This window comes from Aptenodytes forsteri, unplaced genomic scaffold (genome assembly GCF_000699145.1).
Source record: "Aptenodytes forsteri isolate BGI_AS27 unplaced genomic scaffold, ASM69914v1 Scaffold119, whole genome shotgun sequence".
Lineage (NCBI taxonomy): Eukaryota > Metazoa > Chordata > Aves > Sphenisciformes > Spheniscidae > Aptenodytes > Aptenodytes forsteri.
Genome location: NW_008796165.1, coordinates 1,850,375 through 1,873,716, shown reverse-complemented (window position 1 = coordinate 1,873,716; position 23,342 = coordinate 1,850,375). Strand labels below are relative to the sequence as shown.

At 34.9% G+C, this 23,342-nt stretch overlaps 1 protein-coding gene across 1 annotated transcript in view; it reads right to left on the bottom strand.

Moving 5' to 3' along the window:
• Positions 1-20,950, bottom strand: part of USP33 (ubiquitin specific peptidase 33) — a 38,119-nt gene extending 17,169 nt beyond the window's left edge. The window contains exons 1-12 of the mRNA XM_009287267.2: positions 20,829-20,950; positions 20,166-20,271; positions 19,053-19,106; positions 16,912-16,974; positions 14,235-14,387; positions 11,840-11,939; positions 9,234-9,303; positions 7,778-7,891; positions 6,960-7,038; positions 4,368-4,788; positions 3,811-3,951; positions 848-960 (exon numbers count right to left, since the gene is read on the bottom strand). Coding sequence (XP_009285542.1) covers positions 848-960; positions 3,811-3,951; positions 4,368-4,788; positions 6,960-7,038; positions 7,778-7,891; positions 9,234-9,303; positions 11,840-11,939; positions 14,235-14,387; positions 16,912-16,974; positions 19,053-19,106; positions 20,166-20,271; positions 20,829-20,830 — 1,416 coding nt within the window. The 5' untranslated portion in view covers positions 20,831-20,950. The remainder of the gene's footprint in view (positions 1-847; positions 961-3,810; positions 3,952-4,367; positions 4,789-6,959; positions 7,039-7,777; positions 7,892-9,233; positions 9,304-11,839; positions 11,940-14,234; positions 14,388-16,911; positions 16,975-19,052; positions 19,107-20,165; positions 20,272-20,828) is intronic.
• Between the last annotated feature and the right edge of the window lie 2,392 nt (positions 20,951-23,342).

The window sequence follows — 23,342 nt, the reverse complement described above, 5'->3', positions numbered from 1 at the left end:
ACTTGGTTTTTGAACTTGCTCACCAGATTACCCTGAGGTCTCAGTATTCTTAGATCTAAAGGAAGGGAAGCAGTAAGGGCATGCAACTGCATCAGGGTTAGGTTTAAACTTTATGTTGAGAAACTTGTCCCCAATGCAAAGATTTGGATATCCAATATTTGATACTATTGCTTTGAAACCAAAGTGGTCCGCTAGACGTGTTTAGATAATTGACTTTTTAAATGATCACGTGTGCTGTTCTAAGTAATTCTATGAGCAAATAGTACAGAAAAAAATCAACCGCTCCTATATTGCACCCCATCTTGCAGTAGAGGACAACTTCAGAAAGCAGTTAATGATTCATATAACCTTTAAATTAAGTGTCTTCACCTGGATTTTTTGAAAGACAATAATTTTCTTAGCCTCAATCTACCTGATAAGACTGTTATAGCAGTAAAATTGGACTACCGTCTTTTACTTTTCTTTGTAACGTTATGTACCTGAGAACTTACGACAGTAGCAGGTATGCATTAGAATATTCAGAACATTACTAGAAACTAATCATACCTAAGTGAAGTTGAAGAGCAAGCCTCTTTCTCCATCCTTGCTGTAAACCAATTCTCAAAATGTTATTTTTCAGCTCTGAGTAAATATCCAGCTCAATGAAAGCAAGCTAGTCTAAACACAAAGTACTGGTAGTAGCTGCTATTACTGTTTGAGTGAACAAATGTGAAACAACCTAACCTTCTGAGGAAATCTGCCACAAAAGAATAAAATTACCAGAGAATGACTGTATTAGTAAAACTGTAAGTATCTGTATTGGGGAAAAAAACCATATCAAAATCTAGAACTTCCCCTCCTTACTCACCCGATCACAAGTCAAGCACTGTACTGAGCTTATTATAGTTCCATCAAATATATCAGAGATAACACTCCTGTACTTCTTGCGCTTCTTCCTTTTTGGTGATGATACAGTTGAAACTATAAAATGACAAAAATAAAATGCTGAAAGTAAATCAAGATACAATGGATTCTGATTTCCTTCAACTTTGCATAATATAACTAAAGATCACACATATTTAGGATTACATTATGAGCCAAGCCCTGTTTTCTATTTACTAAATATTTCTTAGAAATTACACAACCAGATTACTGCTAGTACCAGGCAATTCATGTAGGTTCCTCAAGCGGTTTATGGAGGACCAACACCAGAAGATTTTGCCTCTATTTAAGTAAAACTCAAACTGCCAGTCTTGAAATCTACAGCCTACTGCTACGAGATTCATCTTGGCAGGAATCCCCCAAGGTATAAATTTAAAAAGGCACATTCTATCTGACATTTCATTTGATCACATCTTTCCAGGAAGTTTTAACCACATTGGGCTGAAGAGCTCATACACAAGCTTATTTTATCACAACACTGATGACAGTGGATTGAAGACGACTAAATTTACTACTAGAGTCCAGCCTAGCAACAGCTTATTAAAAAAAACCCAAAAAACCCCTCCAAGCCAATAACATGTGCTTCCCACCCAAATCCACTACTAATTAGATAAACACACCAGAGCAGTCTCTTGGGCTCTATAGATTACTGGAACGATAGGCTAAAAATGAAGACCACAAAACCTCTTCTGGAGTCAGTACATCACCCAGGAGACCACTCAAAAGTCTTGTAGGAGTGAAGGGCAAACTCTGCCAAAATGCTGACAGCCAGTAACGAGATAGGCAGTGAAACGTGGAAATAATTACAGTGAAAAGGAAACTGGATTACTCCAATAAATCTTTCACATAGAACACATCCTCCCAAGGCTCCTTTGTACATGAAGAGTTTGCCCCATAAGCAAGTACTCTCGTCTCTTTACTGTCCAGCAGTATTATATATTGTCTCTGTATCATCCCATACCTAGGAAGATGTCTAAAATAATAGAAGAGTCTGAATTCAAAAGTATCTCTAGCAGAAAGAACAGGCGTTAGAAGTAATCTGAAAACCCCTCTTTTCCACAATGCATCAGATACATTTTATTTATCATAGACACAAACTGCCTCATACAGCCTTTTGCCCAGAATTCTCTAAGGTTCCTTTAAATCATTTATTTTGCCACTAAACTGCTTTAAGATGGTTCTAAAGTCTTCATTTATCACTAATGTGGAGGATGTGCTGTATTTATCCACACTAACAAACAGTAGGAAGAAACGGAAGACACTGACGAGGAGGGGCATCTTAGAATTGTGGCACCCAACAGATACCACGTGCTTTCAGCAAGGGGGAAATGGAAGAGAAGAAGGGAATAGGTGTGTTGTAATTAGGTATTAGTCCCCAGGCACAAGTCCTGGCACACTAGGGAATTCCCCTAGCATTATGGGGAATTAAAAAAAAAAAAAAACACCAACAAAAAAACCACCTTGTGAGCTTGCAAATGGCTGCCACACTACTCCCCTAGTCAGTTCTACTGCATACATATCTGTTCCCTCAATACTCAATGAAGATGACCAAGAGTTAAATTATTAGGAAGTGACAAAAATCAGTAGTCTAGATTGGAAGAGATCTTTGGATATCAGCTGGTATGGTCTGTTCAAAGCAGCTCTAGTTGAACTTTGGAATATCCATCTCCAGGAACCTTGTGGTACCTCTGGGCTCCTGCCTCTGTTCCAGTATTCAGCCACTCGATGGAAAGATTTTTCTTCCTTCCATCCAATGGAAGTTTTCCTTTCTGCAACTTGCTTCCATTTCTATTTGCTGCATGGCTTCAAGAACAGTCTGGCTCTGCCTTCTCTATAACCACCCATAATGCTGATGACAGCAACAGTTCCCCTTTAGCCTTTCCTTCTCCAAGCTGAACAAACCCAGCTCTCTCAGCCTCCCCTTGTACACGACAGGCTCCAGCCACCTAGTACCTCTTCTGATAGACTCACTTCAGTTTCTCTAAAACCTTCCTCTAATGGTGAAGACAAAACTGGAGACTAGCACAGATGCAGTGTCAAAACTGCTGAACAAATGAGCCAAGGAGGTCAATGATTTAAGTCCATTAAATCATTGTCATTCAACACCAACGCTAAAGCATTAAAAGGATAATGTGAATGTTTTCAGAACTTAATCCTGGAGAGCCTGCTGAATGAAAGAGGATCACAATATTTAAGTTGTGGGAGTTTTTTGTTTTGGTTTAATACTAGCCTTAAAAGCATGTTCCAAAAGATGAGCTTTTATTGAAATAGTGTACTGTTAGACAAATAAGGGCAAAAAATGAAAAAAGATCATATATTATTCCCTGTGCCCTAAAGCTGCACTGTCTTGTATCTAAAGGCAATAAAAGTCTAAACATTCTGGATGCTGTTAAACACATCATACTGTGGAAAGTGCCAAAAGAAATACTCTACACTGCAAAGACAGTAAAAACCAGAAAGGAGCTAGCATTTACAAGTCTATCTACAGTATAGGTACACATATAAACTAAAATGTTGACTTACTGAACTTCTGCTGAAGAAACAATGTGCATGTTTTCTGAAAAGCATTACCTTTCTGTGGGTACTTAACTTCTCCCATGTTTTCCCTCTCCCCAAACCAATGCAATGGAGAAAGTTGTCTAAAAATATTATTCCACCCTCCCAAAGCAGAGGCAAACACTATTCATCCTTCAAAAGAATCAGAATTCTACAGAAGTAAAGGGAGTCTTATTGTATGTCCAGCTTACACAATGCTCCCTCTCCCCACTGGGGATAGGGGATAAAAAAACCCCTAAGAACAACATTGCATTGCTACACAAGATGCAACAAAATGAAAACCGTAATACAGAGCAATTCAGTACCAGGAGGGAGAAAATAAAGGGATTATACCTTTTTTGTGGACTGGTGCCAGTGAAGAGCATGATGAGAAGGATTTTGGAGGACTGTTTGATAAGCGTGCATTCATCCCTTCATTTGATGATGGGGTTTGGGCTGCAGATATATCATTCATGTGGACATCACTGATGTACTCTGTAATTAATATTTGCATTATTTCATAAATTCTACCCAAAAAAATGTACTGCAGAATGAACAGACACAATAGTTATGTAGTTTATTTAACCACACTGTCAGGTCACTGGACATTTAGGAATGAAGCACCATTTCAATTCACATATCTAAGTTAAGAACAAAACCAAAAACCCCCACTCTTCTGGGTTATCTGAAACCTTACCCAGTACAAATCTTTAGCTTTTCAAGGGAATTCAAATTGAATTCAGAACATCTAAACTGAAAAAAATAAATTAAGAAGGTGCATTGTTTACAAGTAAATCCACCTACTCTATTTGACTTACACCTCTCTAGTGTATTCTACAACTCATTTCCACTCACACAGATATCCTGGCTAAGACTTTGACTATTTCAATTGCACCTTAGTAATGCATTACCCGAGAATCTGCTGTGTATCTGTACTTTGACAGTTCCTTGATTATTTAAAAATTCAGTGGTCTCTGAAGCAGCGTTTGTGTCTTTTTCCAAGTCTTCCATAGAATTTGCTCGTTTAAGCTTGTGGTTTGTTATTTTTTCTTTCTGCCAATCTTTGGATGTGATTGAGTTGTTATCGTCATCCTGAATTAACATGGTTGTCTCTGCAGGATCCTCTAAGACAGGTTTGAAAATAGCATCATTTTCTGTTTTATCACAGGTACCACAGGATTCACAGGGCTGAAAGCCTACATCTGACTGGCTCTTGTCTTCTTCCATACTCTCTTCAACACTCATAGGCTGGGCATCTTCCAGTTCTACAACTGGTTCTTTAAGTTCTTCATGAAGCAAATCCATTAGACAACGCAAAAATTCTTGTGCATCCTAGGATTTTAAACAAGTTTTACAATATTATTCCATTTTATTTGGAAGATATTAAAGTCATAGCAGGAAAAGATACAGATCACTAAAGTGAAAGCTACAGCTGGCTATTAAAGAATAAGGTAAATTCCTCTGTCCCAGGTCTAATGTTCAAAAGACATTTCATTTCCAGACCACATATTTGTTTCCTGCAACCATTTCTTGCATGTCACAAGTAATCTTATTATACAAGTTTCCTCCAAAACACTTCAATTCCCAAAAAGCTTATTTCAACAACTTTAACAAAAATACTGCCATAGCTTACATGAATGATAAAAGTAACTCAAGCAACTACCAACAGCGTGGTCAGACTCCGGTTTTGCTGGTAATGGAACATTTTAGGGACAGTTTTTCAAAACCTTATGCAGCATCTTCAGCAAAGCAATCAGAGCCTTGCTTTCACTGGGCATGGAAGTACTTTATTAAAAAGTATGATGTACTTAGCCCGTCTTTCCAATTGCATCATACTGTCAACAAGATCTTATTATTCTTCTCAAGCCTGGACAAGATTCCTCAACTATCAGCGTTTCCACAAAGAGCTGTCAAGTATTACTACAAGTCTAATGCATGTTTGGAAATATCTTAAAAGCCACCGAATTTCAACAATCCACGCAGCAGCTTGGTTCCTGGCAATAGAGAATATCTAATAAAGCAAGCATGGGAGAAAACAACAGCCTCTTCTTGTCAACTACTACTGCTTCTATTTTCTTCTGTTTTCCTTTTGTATTTTGGTTGTTCATAATAATAATTTTTGCTGCTCAACGTTCCCATCCATCATAGCAATTACTTAAGCTCACAACTGCTGACTAGAAAACTTTTTTTTTTTCCCCCTTAAAAACTACAACTATCAGATTTGAGGTTTGGGGTTGGGTAATGAAAAAAAAAACCTAATATGCCTATTTGCTGGTAATCCTTTTTTAAAAAAAAAAAAAAAAAAAAGATGACTCAAACCTTGAGACACAGATTAACTGATAAACATTCTTCACTGAGCAAAAGAATTCCTTTTTCTCCCTGAATACTGGACACAGTTACCCAACTGGCTGCCCAGATAGCGAGGCTGGGCAAGAGGAGAGTGTTGGTCATGGAAGACCTGCTTTGTTTTAATTGTTGCCATGAAACCTACTAAACATACAACTGAAGTGTGATCCAGGCAGGACCTAAAAAGGTTCTCATTAAGTCTTGGTCTGCATGGAAAAAGACATTCCAATCAGTGTTCAAAGCTGCAAGAACCAAGCTTCCATACAGTTTCTTTTCAGTTCTCAAGATTGATTTCTACTTTTCCAGAAATTCATGTGGCTCTTAAGAAACTCATAAGTAAACTAAAAACCATTGAGATTACTATTTAAACATTTACTTTACAGCTACATGCAGCATTTGAACATTAGAACATGTGTTCTAATCCTCCACTCCACAAATATGAAACACGCTAACAGCAAAATTCCTTTAAATAACAGCAGATTCCTGGAAGATATTAGTAAGCTTTTCTAATTACAGGGTTTAAATTTTTCGTCTAGCCCAAAACCTTTTAATAAAGTACTGCAAACTGTATGAATGCAGCAAGATACTATATGAAGTATCAACTGAAGAATGCCTTTACTATATAATAATCCATACCTCTTTAACAAGTTACCAACTTACAGTTCCCACAATACTGCTTACGAAACACACAACTGTGGGTGTTTTTTCAAAGCTACTAAATGAAAATTCAATACGGTGTATTTAATTTTTTAATAAACATAACTGGCAGATGAATATTAAAACATGTATTACATTCTTTTTTATTTTTGAACACCTTTATTTTGTTTTCTGGGACTGCTCAAATATTAGCAGCATTATTTCACACAAAAGAAAAGTTTTAGATACGTATTATTTTAGTTTTCCTGAAAAAAGGGAAAAGGAATTATTCTCAGAAGTTGAAGACCTTTCAAGAATCTGATATAAACAAACATAAAACCTGATTTAACTGTTGATGGTTCAGTTTCAGATGATCTACGTTTGAAGCATATAAACTAAAGTTTATGTTGCACTTGCTTTAAACAAAAATACAGGAAGCATGATCACTTAAGCATTTAAATTTAAAAATAAGAGATAACTTTCTGATGTCTTTTAAATCTGCCTAAGCCATAAAGTTTTACCTGTTGAGAGTAGCCTCGAAATGTTGGATTAACAGTTTTAATTCCTTGAAATAAACCAGTAGGAACAACAGAACCAGGCCTAAAGAAAAAAAAAGTTTCAAATATATAAATATACATAAAAAAGCAAGCATTTAAGTGGAATTTTCTATCTTTACTGGGATCATAATTTTACCTGCAACTGAACTATAACATGTCTAACACCAATAATATTAATCTTAACCAAACATAATATTGGTATTGAATAATTAACAATTTTTTAAAAATCTGTCATCCAACAGAAATAGAGACTGTATCAGGAATTTTATGCCACATTTCTTGTCAGAGAATCAGACGACAAATCAGACATACTCATGGCACTACGCACAATTACTGTTTCTTTACCTTTGTACTTATATTTTGAAGTATTTTCTTAAATAACAAATTCCATATAAGGAAATAAGAGAAGTTGATAAAACATCGATACAGAATGAAGGACGCAGAGAGGATAAAGTAGTTAAACATTTTAGATGTATTTCTGGCAGATATAAACTTATTTTTAAAAGCTTAATGCTACTTTGTGTAGTGTTTATCATCTGTTTCTTGTCAGATCTTCTTTACTACAATTTACATCAATTATTTGTCCTATCTTTGGTAGATATGGAAAAGAACAGGTTATAAGGAGTGTTTAAATCCTGAAAGTTAGTCTTTCCTTCCTTAATTTATAAGAGTGATTCTGTGATACACACAAAATAAAAATTAGGAACCTAGGACAGATTAATGCATCCTTCATGACTCTGGAGTTTATTTATAATCATTTCATCACCAAAATGATGCAATACCTGCTTTTGTGCCAGAGTTCTGTCATCAGCTTGAGGTAACTTTTACAAATTGCCGGTTTCTTATCTGTTCGGGCTAAGCCTCCACAGTCAAGAAAAAAGTGCGTCAAGGGTGGGCTGATTAAAAAGAAGAAAACAGTATTTTTTTCAGGTTGTTAAAATACAAGAGGAAATCCGCATTTCATACAATTTTTTTTTTTTTTTTTTAAAAAAAAAGAGTAATACTATTATGTAATTGAACAATTCCGTCTCCTGCATCCTTAAATGCTGCAACCAAACATTTCCTGATAGGACAACTTCAGCAGTACAGAAACACTGCTCCTCAAACATATTATGAATTTGTTAAAGCACCAGATTGTCTAATGGGATTCAAATTCAAGGCAATTCCTACTGGCCATCACAGAAGTACACATGTACCACTACAGCAACAATCACCATAAGCCTAGTCCATAAATAGCATCTTAAATAAATCTTCTTTTCTCTAGAATCCAATAGTGCCACATGATGTTTGTAGGTAAATAATTTATACTTAAATGATTATTTATCTGTTTACTCCATGCAGTGTTGCCAACTCACATACTCTCTCACTTCTCTCCCTTCAACCCCCCTTTTGAAGTCATAATCCCTCATACAGATTGGACCTATTTTTATCTGAGAAAGGAGATATCCCAGCATACTTGCAAAATTTGGCATTTCTCAACAGAATCGTTTCCTCATGATTAAATGCCTTATCCACTTCTTTACCTTCTAGAGAGATTTGCCTCAGTTCTCCTCTCCCTCAACAAAGGATCTCAGCAAGGTCTACTTAGCCCTGTATCCTGTCTTGGATTGCAGCCAAAAGCAGATGCATACAGTAAGCAAATATGATACATGCTCAAGTACTGTCCCCGCCTAACCATTCTGAGTGCAAGAAACTTCAGAGCTGGATAGTGTTTTTATCTCTTCAGCTTTTGCAGATTTCTCCTTCGCGAACTTGTCTGGTACCCCCATGGGAAGAGAAGATTTTTTTTTTAGCCGGTTCCTAGGATGATTTAGCATAGAATGTCCCAGATGCATTGTCTGCGAGGACTGAATTTGGACCTTTTGATCTTAACAGGTCTCTTTTTTTTAATTAGGGTTTATTCTTATGCATTTCCTTTGATTTCTTCTGTAGCAGAAAAAACCCCGCACAAATTTAATAGCTTTTATCAGATTTTCTTCTAATTTCTAGAACCACATGTATTTTTATTTAGGACAGTGAGGAATTAGAATGAAACAGGGAAAAAGCTGAGTAGCCCATATACCATAATACTTTTTTTTTCTCATATCAGTGACACAATTGTTTGTACTATGTAAGACTGGGATTTAACAAATACACATCATCTTCCATGGTAGTGCAGCCCTCCAAAATCCTTCAGTCATCTTGAGAAAATGCATGTACAAGCAAATATAAAATTACATTTACAACCGTTTTCCTTACCAGTTGGAAAGAGCTTGTAAAGCTGCATTCATGTAACAAGTGTTTCCAATATTTTTTAATCCTGTTAGACCTGAAAAACAGAATGAATATTCAGCAAATCTGTTAATCAAATGCAAGACATATTAAGGAAAATACTTCCTAGAAAATATGTACTAATTAAAATACTCGTGTAACACTTCTGATGCTAATTATAATGCAGAGTTGTTACTAAAAGAAACATAGGTCTCCTAAACGAATACTAATCTAACTAGAAGAAGTAATTAAGTGTTTTAACTTTGGCTGACAGAAACACTTCAGACAAGCAGATTGTATTTCATCGTACTAACTTTTGGATGTTTTATGACAGCTGCAGATTGTAATTTAAAATATGTTTATCAATATTTAAGTTTTACTTGAACTTAATGATTTACCTGTTCAGCTAAACTGTTGCTATGCTGCATTTGTAACCTTTAATCATATTACCAAAAGCTTCTCAAGGAAGATTTCATTCTTCTGTCTCAGTTTCATGCTAGTAGACAGATTACACTAAATATTCAAAACCTACTCAGCATGTGATTATCCCAGAATCAGAATTATAATTACCTACCATCAGTCTTTTTCTATGCCAATTATATACCCTTATTTTTAGACAGACTGCTCGGTTTAGACTTCCCCACAGAATTTATTTTCAAGCCCTGACTGTTTACTTTCTTTACTGATATCCACATAATAGTTTTTCCACACACAAAAAAATTATGATTAACATATATTCTTTCAGTGATTATGGAGTCATGAAAAATGCTCTCTAAATATTTGAGGAGAGGCTATTTAAACAAGTCATAATTATCATGTGATCTCAATTGTCGTGGTTTAACCAAAAATTAATCTGAAATACTTGCTATTCATAGCTACTAAAGTGTTAAATTAATGAAGTAATTAATTTCAAAATAATTTTTTCTTGGTGTGAGAAAACAGTAACACTTATAAGCGAAGAATCAGGAAGATTGGAAAACTTAAAATATTCAGCAATCAACACCGCTGGCTCTATGCAATCCTTGAAGTACAGGAACTACCCCGATCATTTCAGTCTGTGGCAGAAAAATAAAGCTTACTAAGAAAATCCTTTTACATCTAAAAAACAGTTTGGTTACTTCAGTTGAACTTTCTAATACACAGAACTTCATTTTTAAGCTTTTAAAAGGTTCTTCTATCCATCTGAATGGAAATATAGTCCTGCTTCCCACATCTGAACCTGCATTCTGCCCTTCCAATTTCTGCTACAAAAAGGACAGTCATTCCTACTGAAATTGGAAAGTAAGAACAGTCATAAGATTTTTTTTTTTTTTTTTTACCAGAAGATATGTCAGGAAGATACTCTCACTGCAGTTTTCCAGCCTGCAGTGTTGCAAGTAAAGTTTCTGAATAGACTTCTTTTCTTGCAAAGATATATTCTAATGTTTGCTTCATCAAAAGCATTTCAAAAGAAACTTTAAGAACAAAGTTAAAATGGAGCTAAAGAAGTTTTTTCCTTTAAGTTGGGAAATGTATTAACACAGTCATATCCATATTACTGGGAACTTTAATGCAATTCTACTTGTACAAGTTACATTCCCAAAGTATTAATAGGACAAGAAGATACACAAATACACACATTGGTAGGAGAAACTAACAGGGAATAAAACACATGGTTTAATGATTTAAGGGCAGATGGCAAATTAGTGGGGTGGTGACATATCCAGAAAGACTGTGCCAGACAACAGAAGGGGCAAAGTGGGTTTTTTGGCCAATGCCAGCAGACTTAGGAGAGGGAAAGCTGGTAGTAGATGAGTAAAGGAGAAGTGAGATCCGTAAATTAGAATAACACTTTTATCATCACTGATGGAAAACAAACTGCCTTGACATATGCACTGGCATCTCAAAAACAATAGCTTAACAATCTGCTGGTCAGATTTTTCTGAGAAAATGGTAGTTAGAAATATTTTCTTTACTAACAAACACACATCCTTTTTAAAATGGTCAGTACCAATTTGAGACTTGTAAGAAATAATAATTATTACGTTCTCTCATGAAATGAGAAATTAAAGCTTCACTGTTTGGGATTTCATCCACTCTCATTTTCATCTTTACAATAGTTTAATATTAGGGTGGGGTAAACTTTTATACCAGAAAGTTTGGTAGTGCATGAAATCCATTACTGAAAAGGAGAAAAAAAAAAAAACCAAAAACCCATACTGGGATACTACAGGCTCAGAAAAGGGTTACCCAAAATGCAGGAAAGCATTCAAATCAGGAACCTTTTAGGACAGGAGAAAACATTAGAACAGATTTTATAAAAAACTACTTTTACCAGAGTGGATGGAACATCAGCTACACTAAACATTACTCTAACATGCTTTCTTATTTTTGTTGCTGCTTGCACGGGTGCACTACGTTTATTACTGCAGCTTTTCCTCTGAAAGTAAGTAAAGATTGCTGCAATAAAGGTGAAACTAAAAATAAACATCTTAGTTGGAGCAGAACAGGAAACAGTTCCACTTAGAATAGAACTAGTTTATAGCTGGAGAACAGACTTGGAGATATACATGTGTGATAAAGGGCAATAAAGCACTGGATTTTGCTTTTATTACCTCTAGTCTTTAACTCATCTTCTTCCACTTCTATATCTAAGTCATCAAATACAGCTGCTAGCGGAATCTTCAGTGTGGGATTACTAGGTATTTTAAAATCCTTATAAAGAGAAAAAGAAAAAAAGTATATTTACTTGTATTTATCAATTTTCCTCTTAATTGAGCTTACATATAATTTCACCAACAAATCTAGGAACTGAAAATTATGTGAATGCATTTTGAAATCTCTCTGCACAAAGTGAGAATAATAGGATTCCACAGCTACCCTGATAAAGTTTACTAAGAAAAAAAACATGTTTTTGTTTTCAGATTAGCAATGACAACATTGCATGATTTTATGGCAACAGCTGAAGAATCAAAACAAAGCAAGTTATAGTATTTCTTTCCCTTGGATAGCATACAGTAAGCCAGCATTGAAAAGCTAACACAGTAGTCATCACATAAAAGTTAGGGTATATGTTTTTGATATACCACCAGATGGCTCACTACATTTAACGAAGACAAATTAAACTGTTGGAAGCAAAATGTACAAATAGAGAAACAGAGTATTAGGCAGGCAGACATTTATTGCATGACGAGCTCTTTTTGTGGGCATATATATAAAAGTTCTGAACAAAATGTTTGACAGACTTGGTAAGTTCTACTGATTTTTCTGTATATTATACACATTTCCTTGGAAGATTAAAACAGATTAAGTATAATAGAAGTTCAGAAGTCTGAACCCAGCTTTATATCAAGTCACCAGATTTTCTGGACAACAGAAATTTAAAAAAAAAAATATTCCAATGGTATTATTCCAATTGAGCTGCTGGCATTTTATGAGAAAATGATCAGATTACGGTCATATTAAATACTAAACTTTGAAGTGAAAATATTCAAGGATATTTCCTCTCTACATATATTGAAAAACTGCCCATCTTTCTGTCCAACCTGTGCATCACAGTATCTCTTCCATAGCTTTATGCCTCAAGCAAAACAATTTTAGAAATACCATACTTGTACTTGTGTCAATTTTAACTGTTAGCTGTCATTTTTATGTAAGTACATTAAATATGCAATAAAGAAATAACACCTTTTTTTCAGATACATGCACTATGCCAATTATACTTAAGAAATTGCAGCATAACTTCCTCCAAGACAACGCTTACCTAGAAAAGATATTATCAGAGTGAACAGTACTGATGCCAGTGAAGACTAATGTAACCAGGAGAAGATAACAAAACAAACTTAAACAAACCTTGTTGAAATTGCAGAACAACAAGACAAGCAAATGGCATATTTCAAATTTCTCTGTATAATGTCTGCTTTGCTCATTTTTTGCCTCTAGCTTGCCTCCAATACCAGCTCATGCTTTGTTCATTATCTTACTCTTCAGCTACTATGTTAATTGTTAATAAATGTGGAGTTAGGAATAGCTAAGCACTTTTATAGCATCTTGTCTTTGATGCCATAATCACATAAAACACTACAATCTTAAGCCTGTGTTTTACTCGACTAATATCAGCTTCCCAGATACTGGCCATATTTTTCTCCTTGGCATATTTATACTCCTTGGCAATCCTAACTGCCACAGAGCACTACTAGCATTCTCCTGATTTCTAGCTTGATACGTATTTTTCCACAGGAATCTAACACAATGTATTTGTCATTCTACACCAAAATTACACACGTATATAGAATATACACAGGTTACTACTACCGCCTTAGTAAATTCTTGCATAGTAGTTAAATTCTTAACTATTCAGGAGTGTTTGTGTCTATACGACTCCACTGGAAAAAAATTCCCACACATATACATACACAAAAATCAAGACCTTTTCAGTCATTTATCAAAACTGAAAACTAGACAGGTTGAAACCTCAGAAACTAAGTTACAGGAATCTTTAAGTATCTTCTATTACTAGCTGAATGAGGTTAACAATTAGCATATATTTCTCTAAAAGTACTGCGCTTGTACGAATGAATTTGTATCTCAGGCAAGTATCCACAAACACATACTAAGGCATTCTGCTGCTCCCTGTAAGTTAGCCAGCAGTTACTGTAATGAGTTTTGTAAATAACATTTTCAAGAGCTAACAGAATGGGGAAGCACAGGTGAACTATTCCAATCTCGTAACCTTAAATTTAGCCCTGTGCTTTTTCTGTACCTTACAGTTTATTGTAGATTACAAACAGACATTAAGATGCAAAAAGCATTCTTAGGAAGCATGCAGTACACAGAGACAGAACATAGAAGATGGGCACTGTCTTTTTAAAGAAATTTTATAAAAATAGAGAGAAATTAATAGAAAGTTCAGCCACAAGAAAGGAGGAAAAGTCAGTCTCTCACTTGAGAGAAGACACAATGTTTACTGCAAAGCTACAGCTGCCTTTGTTTCATTGGGTTAAAAATTACCTGCACACTATTTTCTTGTGCTTGGTGAGAGAGTCTTGCATTTGGTAGTGGAGAATAAGATCCTAATTTTCTATCCAGGAATACTTCCTTACTACAGGCATAACACCAAACACGGAGCGTAGTAAGGTTGACAGTTAGACAGTGTTTTGTCTCCTAAAACAGAACAAAAACCAAAACTGTGATTCAGAAATTTGGAATAATTAAATACTGCTACATGCAAGCTAGAACAGAAGTATTAAAATTCTAGATCTTTCAACAATGAAACAAATCTTTATGTTAGAATATTAAAAAATAGCAATTCAATTACTGAAATTTTAGCACAAACTATCCAACACTCATTTTTAGTACAAGACACTCAAATTAGCAACAAGGTAAAATCAGAATCTAAGCCATTGTCATATCTGACATGCCTCTGTGTAATTACAAAAATAAGAAGAAAGCCAGTTGTCAGAAGTGTTACAGTTCACAACAAACCGATTTTCCAGGAATGTCTGCTATTGGTCATAATGGTAGCCGCCTCCTCTACAGTAAGGGCAGTGTTTATTTCTACTGGTTTGCTGTAGGAAATTCAAGCTATTTAACAATCAATCAGAAGAGTAAGATAAGATTTTTAGTTCAGTTACAGTAAGAGGTGCTCATATCAAAACAAACATTCTAGACTCAATTAGTTCTCTTGTTGACAGCTTCATACTGTGAAGCAATATAAAAATTTGGCAGATGGAGAGTATTTTTACTGTTCTAATATTTTTTTTTTTTTTTTAACATCTTTGCTTACTGTAAGATTTTGTACACAGTTGCTACCATCCTCCAAATATTTCCATCAATCCTTCCTGTATTTCTTCCTTATATGTCGGCACCAGTCAGGTTTATAGACAATGAGGGATTTGCTAGAAAGTAGGAAACTACTACAACTGCTGCAGTTCCTCCTCCCCTCATTTAATAAGGCCTTGTACAAGAACAATGTTTTTAATATAAAAAGTGGGCTACAATTTCATGAAGTAGCTGTCCCCCTACTAAAAAACATCAGAAACATCAGATTACGTAAATATCTCAGACAATTTTAATAATGAGAATATGCTTGATTCTGCAGCTTCAGCTGCATAAATAATTACAAGTCTCCAGAGCAACAGCTTATTAATTTTCTTGAAGTGGACACAACGAATATGATTATTTGCAGTACAGGGAGCCTTGCTGGTGGAAACTGGAGTAAGCAGAAATAGACTGATTCATGTCAACCTTGCTTCCCTCATTTTAGAGAGTTTATTGAGATTTTTACCAAAAAAAAAAAAAATATCCAGAAGAGGGCTTACTATCCAGAAATAAAAATTAAGTAACAAGAAAATCAAGACAAGGATGTCACTGACAGCAAGCAAACTATCCATTCCCTTTCTCTTACCTGGCAAGTACATAACATTGCTAAAACAGCATGTAAATCAGGAATAAACTACCACAGAAAGCCAAGAGGTATAAAATTGTAGGCAAGAAATTCAGGGACCATCTGTTCCCCAATTGCACTACAAGCAGCTCATTTATATATCTATTGTAAAGGCTTTAGAACTGTGTTCAGCTCAAATAGCTGGCAAAAAAAAAATGTATTTATATAGATTTATATTAATGCACTATTGATTTGTGTAAATATGCACTCCTCTCAAGGCCCTGCTTCAAAAAAAAATCCAGAGTGGTGGTAAAATGCAGTCATAAAGTGTACTTCTTGTAAGACCCTGGTATATAATATTTGTTCATTTTAGTATTCACCAAGGTTGGGTTTTTTTAGTATTTTTAAGGACCAAAAATTGCTCAGTGTGGAACCTTAGATGTATTTCCTGACAGACGAACTGTAAATTGGTGGCAAGAATTTCATTTAATTGGAAAGTCAGCAATTCTGAAATGACATGTTAATAAAACTGCCATCCCTCTGTCCCCAGTATATTTGCTAAGAGAGCATGATATATCTCATTTGCTTCATTTTGGCAAGTGTTCCACTTGCACATGTGTGTGCACTGAACAGACAGTGAGTTTAAGACCCAAACAGATGCACTCAAGCTGCCCAACCTTGCCAGAACTTGGCATGCTGGGGAACATAAGTGCACACACTCCTACCAAGCTGGATCCAAAATCAGGACATAGCAGGAAAGGATATGCTCAGCTCAGTCTACAGGTTCTTCATCTGTAGCCACTGGAAGAGGGAGCATAATGCAGAAACAAAGCACCTGTTTCTGGTAATTTATACTTCCTATCTTACATTCGTTCAGCTCTCATCTTCATTAATCCAACTTCCCTGCTCTTATCCATCAGGCAGCCACAATCTTAAAAAGTTAGACTGAAGTAGTGAAGTACATATAAGCTGAGTAAGTATAAATATTCAAGAAGTCTTTTGTCCATGCATCTTGAAAATGATCAGTAATTGTTGTTCGTTTTTTAATTTTCACCGTGTTCTTTTAAGGAGCACAATAATGTCAGAATTACATAAATAATTATGCAGCTGCACAAAGACTGTAAACTCACATACTCCTAAAATAGTAAGCCCTGCTTCTATAGATGAAAAACAATTATAGCTAATTAAACTTCCAAACAATTATGCTAACACAGGTTATTGACTTCGCTAAAATGAGTAAAAAAGGTTCTCTAACTCTACTTCACTGCTTCAAGTAACTGTATTACTAGCAAATACACATACCTGGGAATGGGTGGTACTGTGATCAACATGGGATTCACCACAGCCAACATATGTACACCTGTTCTGTTGAGTAAGATATGAAGAAGTACACAGAATTAAAAAGTGGTGTCAAACAGGTTTACAGAATAGGAATATACTGCCAGTCCCTTTAAAATTCACTCAAATTCCAAACTTGCAGAATCCTCACAAACCAAGAGACATGCATAGCAAGTGTTAAAATAAGTATCATCTAAAGCAAATAAGAATGCTGCAAGATTTAACTCAACTCCTCTCACTGGTGGGCAGTGTTAAGACATCTAATGTATTTGGAATATAATTTTTTGGCCATTTTGATATATTTATTCAGATTAAGGTCTACATATATTTTTTACAATTCATGATTTGGTAGAGATTGTTACAGAAAATATGAAGTTAGCCCAGTGTCTAAAATACTGAATTGCAACAGCCTCGGAACATGACACATTTATACAAAAATGCCTGTATGCCCCTATCTGCAGTGTCTATTTATCAGAGCATTACTTCACAATTAATTAGTTTTTTCACCTTTAAATAAGAGTTTCCAGCGCTATATGGTTAAGTACTTACTACAATCTAATTTATAACATGCAAAATAATTGTTGATTTTAATTGTGCTAACTGCAAAACATATTTGGCTGAGTTGAGTGTGAAATCTTGCAGCTGCCAATCTTCAAGCATTTTTCATTAATCCCTCATTTGCATGAGTCAAGACAATCACATAAGAAGGTACAGCATGTCATCTGTGTAACTCTAAGCACGTTAATTTATACAACCAAGTAGCAGCTGAACACAGTCAATTTTCTATATTAAATAATCACAGATATTGGTAAGTTACAGATAGTTAACATGCTGGGATCTCACCATGTTTTTCTACTGAAAAAGGTGAAGGCAAGATGCCAATTCATCCAAGAGAAGATACATCACAGCATGACACTAAATGTCCTACTGCAATTACAAAACTCTCCTATGGAAATGTTGGTATGAAATTAAGTTTTCAGTAACAGTTTAAGAGCTCTGAGAAATAAAAAACATGTTTTAAGTTTCACAGAATTTCCCTACCTGCTAGGTTGATGCATCCCTGAACACCTCTTCCTACTCCCAAGAGCATTTTTATATGTAATTAAACTTCAAGCCATCTAACAAAAAGACGTTAAACACTGTTTCTTTCCCCCTTCATTTCTCTCTCCTATTGATAGAAGGAGCAAAATAATCTGACCTCTTAACTGTTACCATAATCCACTTAAAAGGAAACTAATGAAGTAGATTTTTAAAAATACTCATAAATACATCTAAAAGATATCTTCCTGACAGGACTTAGACAAAAGTTGCCAAGAAATGAAGTTAAGCCTATAGAGCGAAATTTCAATCTCTGGAAACAGCCGTATGTCTGAAGAACTCACAAGACATTTAAAAACTAAATTAGCTACATACTTTCCTGTTGGTATCATAGATCAATCAGAAGCAATATTTTCAGAGCCTTTTTTTTTTTTTAAATACACTGAAAATTACATTTTTTGTAGACAGCAAGAAGAGTAAGGCAAAAGCATATTTAAGAACAAACTATATACAGGGTAAAGACTGTACAAAATTCGTACAAAGTTTGAAGAATGTTTATACAAGCTTCTACAAGTTTCAAAATAAGTTTTTTCTTTGTTTTGCTTAAGAATAAAAAAGTCAGAGTATGTATTTTTATGCTGTAAAAAGTCAGCATTTACTGCTAGATGTTATTACTACAAATGCTAAGAGAGGCTTATAAAAAGTAAATTAATTCAGGCATGTATTATTTTTCAGATCTACAGACCTGGGGAAAAGATTTAAAAAAACCAAACACACAACACTTTAGAGCTAAAAAAATCATAACTCAAGAAGAAACCTTAATATGCTAACTTATCAAATAAAAAATCTCATTTTAAACACAGTATTCTTAATTTACAAGAAATATGTACCTGACAGAGGGTAAATAATTTTTTAAATAGAAAACTGCACAAGAGGTTTTGCTTTAAATTAGTTTCTTTAAGTTATTATTTAAAACAACTTCATTATAGTTGTTTCTTAAAAAAAATACTACCAACTTTACAGATTACTAGAAAAGGACCCTACTATGGAACAACAGAACAACTTACCTCCAAGCATGCCCAAAGGTTGGGTCCTCTGACTTTACAGTCCTGACAAGTGCCCTATTAAACACACAAGCAAAGTATTATTTAATTTACTTTCACCAGTAAACAACAACTTTGAGACAAAATGAGAAAGAATACTGTAAAGCTCAGTATCAGCTGAATAATTTTAAGACAAAAAAAATGTGTTGATAACCAACCCAATTTTTGTTTTGTTTCACATAATCTTAAGATCAGCATATTTTTCTAGTAAAACCATGGATCTCTCTCTGAGTTTTCCTCTTAAACCAAAAATTGTTCTTCTAAATAAAGCATAAACATGTATCATATCACATTATTATAAAAATCCTCAAAATTGGTGTTTCCTATAGATTTAACATAAAAAGAAATTAAAGTGATAGAACTTGTAATAACTGCATATTCCTATTTGAAGACAGTCAACACTACCTGCAAAGGTTTACAAAAAAAGATGCAACCCTAGAGAAATGCTATAGCCCTCAGCAGCAAATTAACTGTTCCACTTTTCAAATAAAGAAATTTAGCACCATGGACAGAAAAGGTTTGGCTTTTCATCACCTCCCAGCTACTAAAATGGGTTACAAGATCTTTCTTTGTTCCATTTATTAATACTAGCTGGAAACCAAGAGTTCAGGTAGGGGCAGTTTCTCAAACTGTGACTCCTCCATCAAAAAGTGAACTGTTATCCAAGAAAAACTTAAGCAGAAATTTCTTCATTACAGTTTCTACTTGAAGTCAAGTCAGTTATACTCTATTACATGAACATTCCAAACAACTACTACAATGGCAGTGTCTGAAAATAAAGTTCAGCTGGGTGTTATGCTAACTCTAGTATTTCCATTAAAACATCACTTGCTTTGGAAAACACTGCTGGGAAAGGTACTCTTTAAGTGTTAAGTATTGAAAAATAGTTTTTCAGTTTTATCAAGTCCATAATTCTTCCTGTACTTCATTTAAACCTTACTATTCCAGTACAGAAGATTTTACCCATAAGCAACACATAAATGCATCTTATAACTAATAATACATGACAAGATATGTAGCTAAAATAAGTGACCAGAGTTAACTGTGATAGGAAGCAAGTAAGCTGCTAGAACTCACATGAGATTTCTGTATCAATTCCTCTTTTGTTATCTCACCAACTGATTCCAAGTGTGGGCAATTACTGCTGGGCGATGACATTTCAGAAGCTGTATTTTCTGAGATCCTCTAGCCGGGATTTTCAAGACCAGGGAATCACTTGTCAATAGAAGCAAGAATGAGTAAAACCCAATTCCTTACAGTAGGCAGCAATATTAGATATCTAATATGCAACATATACGTAACTTCTAAAAGAATGTGCCTTGTTAAAGTAAGTTAGTATAAATAACTTTATTAACAGTAAGAGAATCCAATAGTCCAAATTAAACACAACTGACTTCTAAAGTGAAATCCTCTGACTTTTAGGGCATAAACTAACAGAATCCTCAGTGGAGCAGAGCTGGTTTGGATTAATTATTTAACTTCCTGGCCTCTATCATGGCACCCCAACGACATAAAAATTACAGTTTTCAAGCCTACCCAGAACTGATGGTGGCTTTGACTGTATATTCTGGAAAGGGATCTTATGCAACACTGCTGAAGCTGTGAAGGCTAAAATGCAGGAGTACATGACTTGCTTGTCAAAGGAGAAGGAAACTTTATCTTGGTTTTATTTATTTACAAAGACACATTCTAGATTCAGGCATATTATATATCAAAAGCAAACTGAAACTTGTAACTCACATGTAGTACTGAACACTCAGCAAGCTTTTCTCTTGTTTGAGTTCTCTCTGTCCATCCAAGGTCTCTGATGCAGACACAGAAACTTATCAGAAATAAAGAATGCTAAGTACAATCACTTTGTCATTATCATTTTGATGGTTGAACAGCAAGCTATGATGTTTTACAGAATGGAAAACTAAAAAAAATGAACTCAGTAATGTTCTTTTATATAAATACTCAAATTGATTCATGCAGATAAGAATCATCCAAGAACTTTGTTCCAGTTTTGTCACCTAAACAATTACTATTGATGCCTCAGTCTCTCTAAAGCCCAAGAAATCTTAAGCTTTCTTTGCCCAATTATAATCTGTCCAATCTAGCATTCCTTTATCAAGACTTGCAACTGAACCTCCATTCTAATTTAGTGATGCACACTCCTTGATCTGTTTGCAGCCTTTAGCACTGTTACCAACACCTCTTTCCGCTTTGCCTGTTTGCTTTGACAGCTTTAGGTCTGCTCCTTCCGCTACACAACCAATCACTCCTTTGAGAATTAAGTAACCTAGGGCTTTGATGGTGTGGGGGAAAACAAACCTTGCCTCGTAGGCATCTCAGACACACTTCCTAGTAAACTTCCAGTTTGTTATCTTTGACTTGGCCTTTACTTCCATTGCCTTGCAATAAGATCCCTTTGAGTCAAGAGTCATTTCAGTTCCCTTTGATTATCAAAGGGGTTTTTTATGTATGTGTGCATGTGTATAGATAGTCTATATTATTCCTACAAACATTCCTATACAAATAATATTATTAGAGTATTATATTTTTTTTGTATAGGAATAATATATAATAATTTATAAAATTTGTTATATACATGCATGTATATACTTGTGTATATATACACACTTAAATACATTTTATTTATATATAGACAATACACAAAATATTTATTATATATAACATGTATACATATACTCAAGTGTGTGTGTATCTTTCAGTCTTTCTGAATGTCATGTTAACAGCTGTTCAATAAAATATTTAAGAACTTATCTCACAAGACTGGAAATACTACAGTAAATTAATAATCTGGGATTTTTTTCAAGATGAAGTCTAAACTCTTTTCCTGGACCAATGGCATGACATTTGAAAAGCATTACTCTCAAATATAAGCTGCAGCTGGAGAAGTATTTCCTCAGTTCAGTGTCTATTTGTAATCTATGTGCAGTATTGCTGAAAGACACTTCAAATATGAAAACAATAGTTCTTCAGGCCAAATCCCCTCAACTTCAGTCATATTAGCAATTCTGCTTTGAACTGTAAAGTTCCTTTTCAGAACAGAAATGGAAACATGAATGTATGTTTCATGTTGCACATTTTGCAAGGTCTGTTAAAACATTAAAAATGGACGAGAGAGTTTCAAATAAAGTCCTGACAACCTTAAAAAAAATTCAGTGTGAATTAATGCTGATTTAACACAAATGCTTTAGAAAGACTGGTATAATGGATTAGTAAAGCTTTAGGCTTAGGTTTTTTATGGAAGAACTTTCTGAATGCATTATTCCAAGCAATACAAAGCAGTGAATGAAGTGGAGACTTCACCTCATGCTACCAGATTTGTATTTAATAGCTACTTTTCACACCTGGAACCACGCAAATCCAAACCTGCAGTCCTGAACAAACCCAAACCCAGGAGTTCTGCTCCCACCAGATTCCATTTCTTGGTGCAGTCTGCATCTCCTCATAATAATCATCAGAAAGACCAAAGCATGTTGAAACTCGTGTCCCTATGGATGTGGTCCATATGGAGAGCATCCCTTGTAGAAGTCTAGTTAATGTTACAGATTTGTACATGTTATTATATGAGCAGAGCTGAATGGCCTTTCTTTCACCTTTTGTTAACAAAATTCTTACACACCTCCTTGCATCCTATAGCAACCATAATAACTCACTGTACTGCCATAACCTTGGTAGCTTAATACACCTAGATGCAGTAACACATTTTGTAAAATTTTATGTTAAAATCTAAAACTGTAAAATTAATTTCAAAACCATGATTCATCCTTCATCTCTCTAAGTCCTAGCAAGCCCAGGGCAGCCCCTCCCTCGCTCACTGCCCTTCCTCCATTTCACCACTTCCTACTTTATCTGAAAAGATTGCTTATCTTCCTCTAGTGATGTATCTCGTTATCACAACTGCTTTTTCACAAGCTTCTGCATTGCATTGGCCTCATCCAAAAGTCACTTCTTCGCATTTTCAGTTTCATCCTTCATCTCTCTAAGTCCTAGCAAGCCCAGGGTAGCCCCTCCCTCGCTCACTGCCCTTCCTCCATTTCACCACTTCCTACTTTATCTGAAAAGATTGCTTATCTTCCTCTAGTGATGTATCTCGTTATCACAACTGCTTTTTCACAAGCTTGCATTGGGCATTGGCCTCATCCAAAAGTCACTTCTTCGCATTTTCAGAAAAAAAAAAGAAAGGAAAAATGTATACATTTAATTATTTTTTATTTCTTCTATTTTCTTTCTTATTTATTCCGT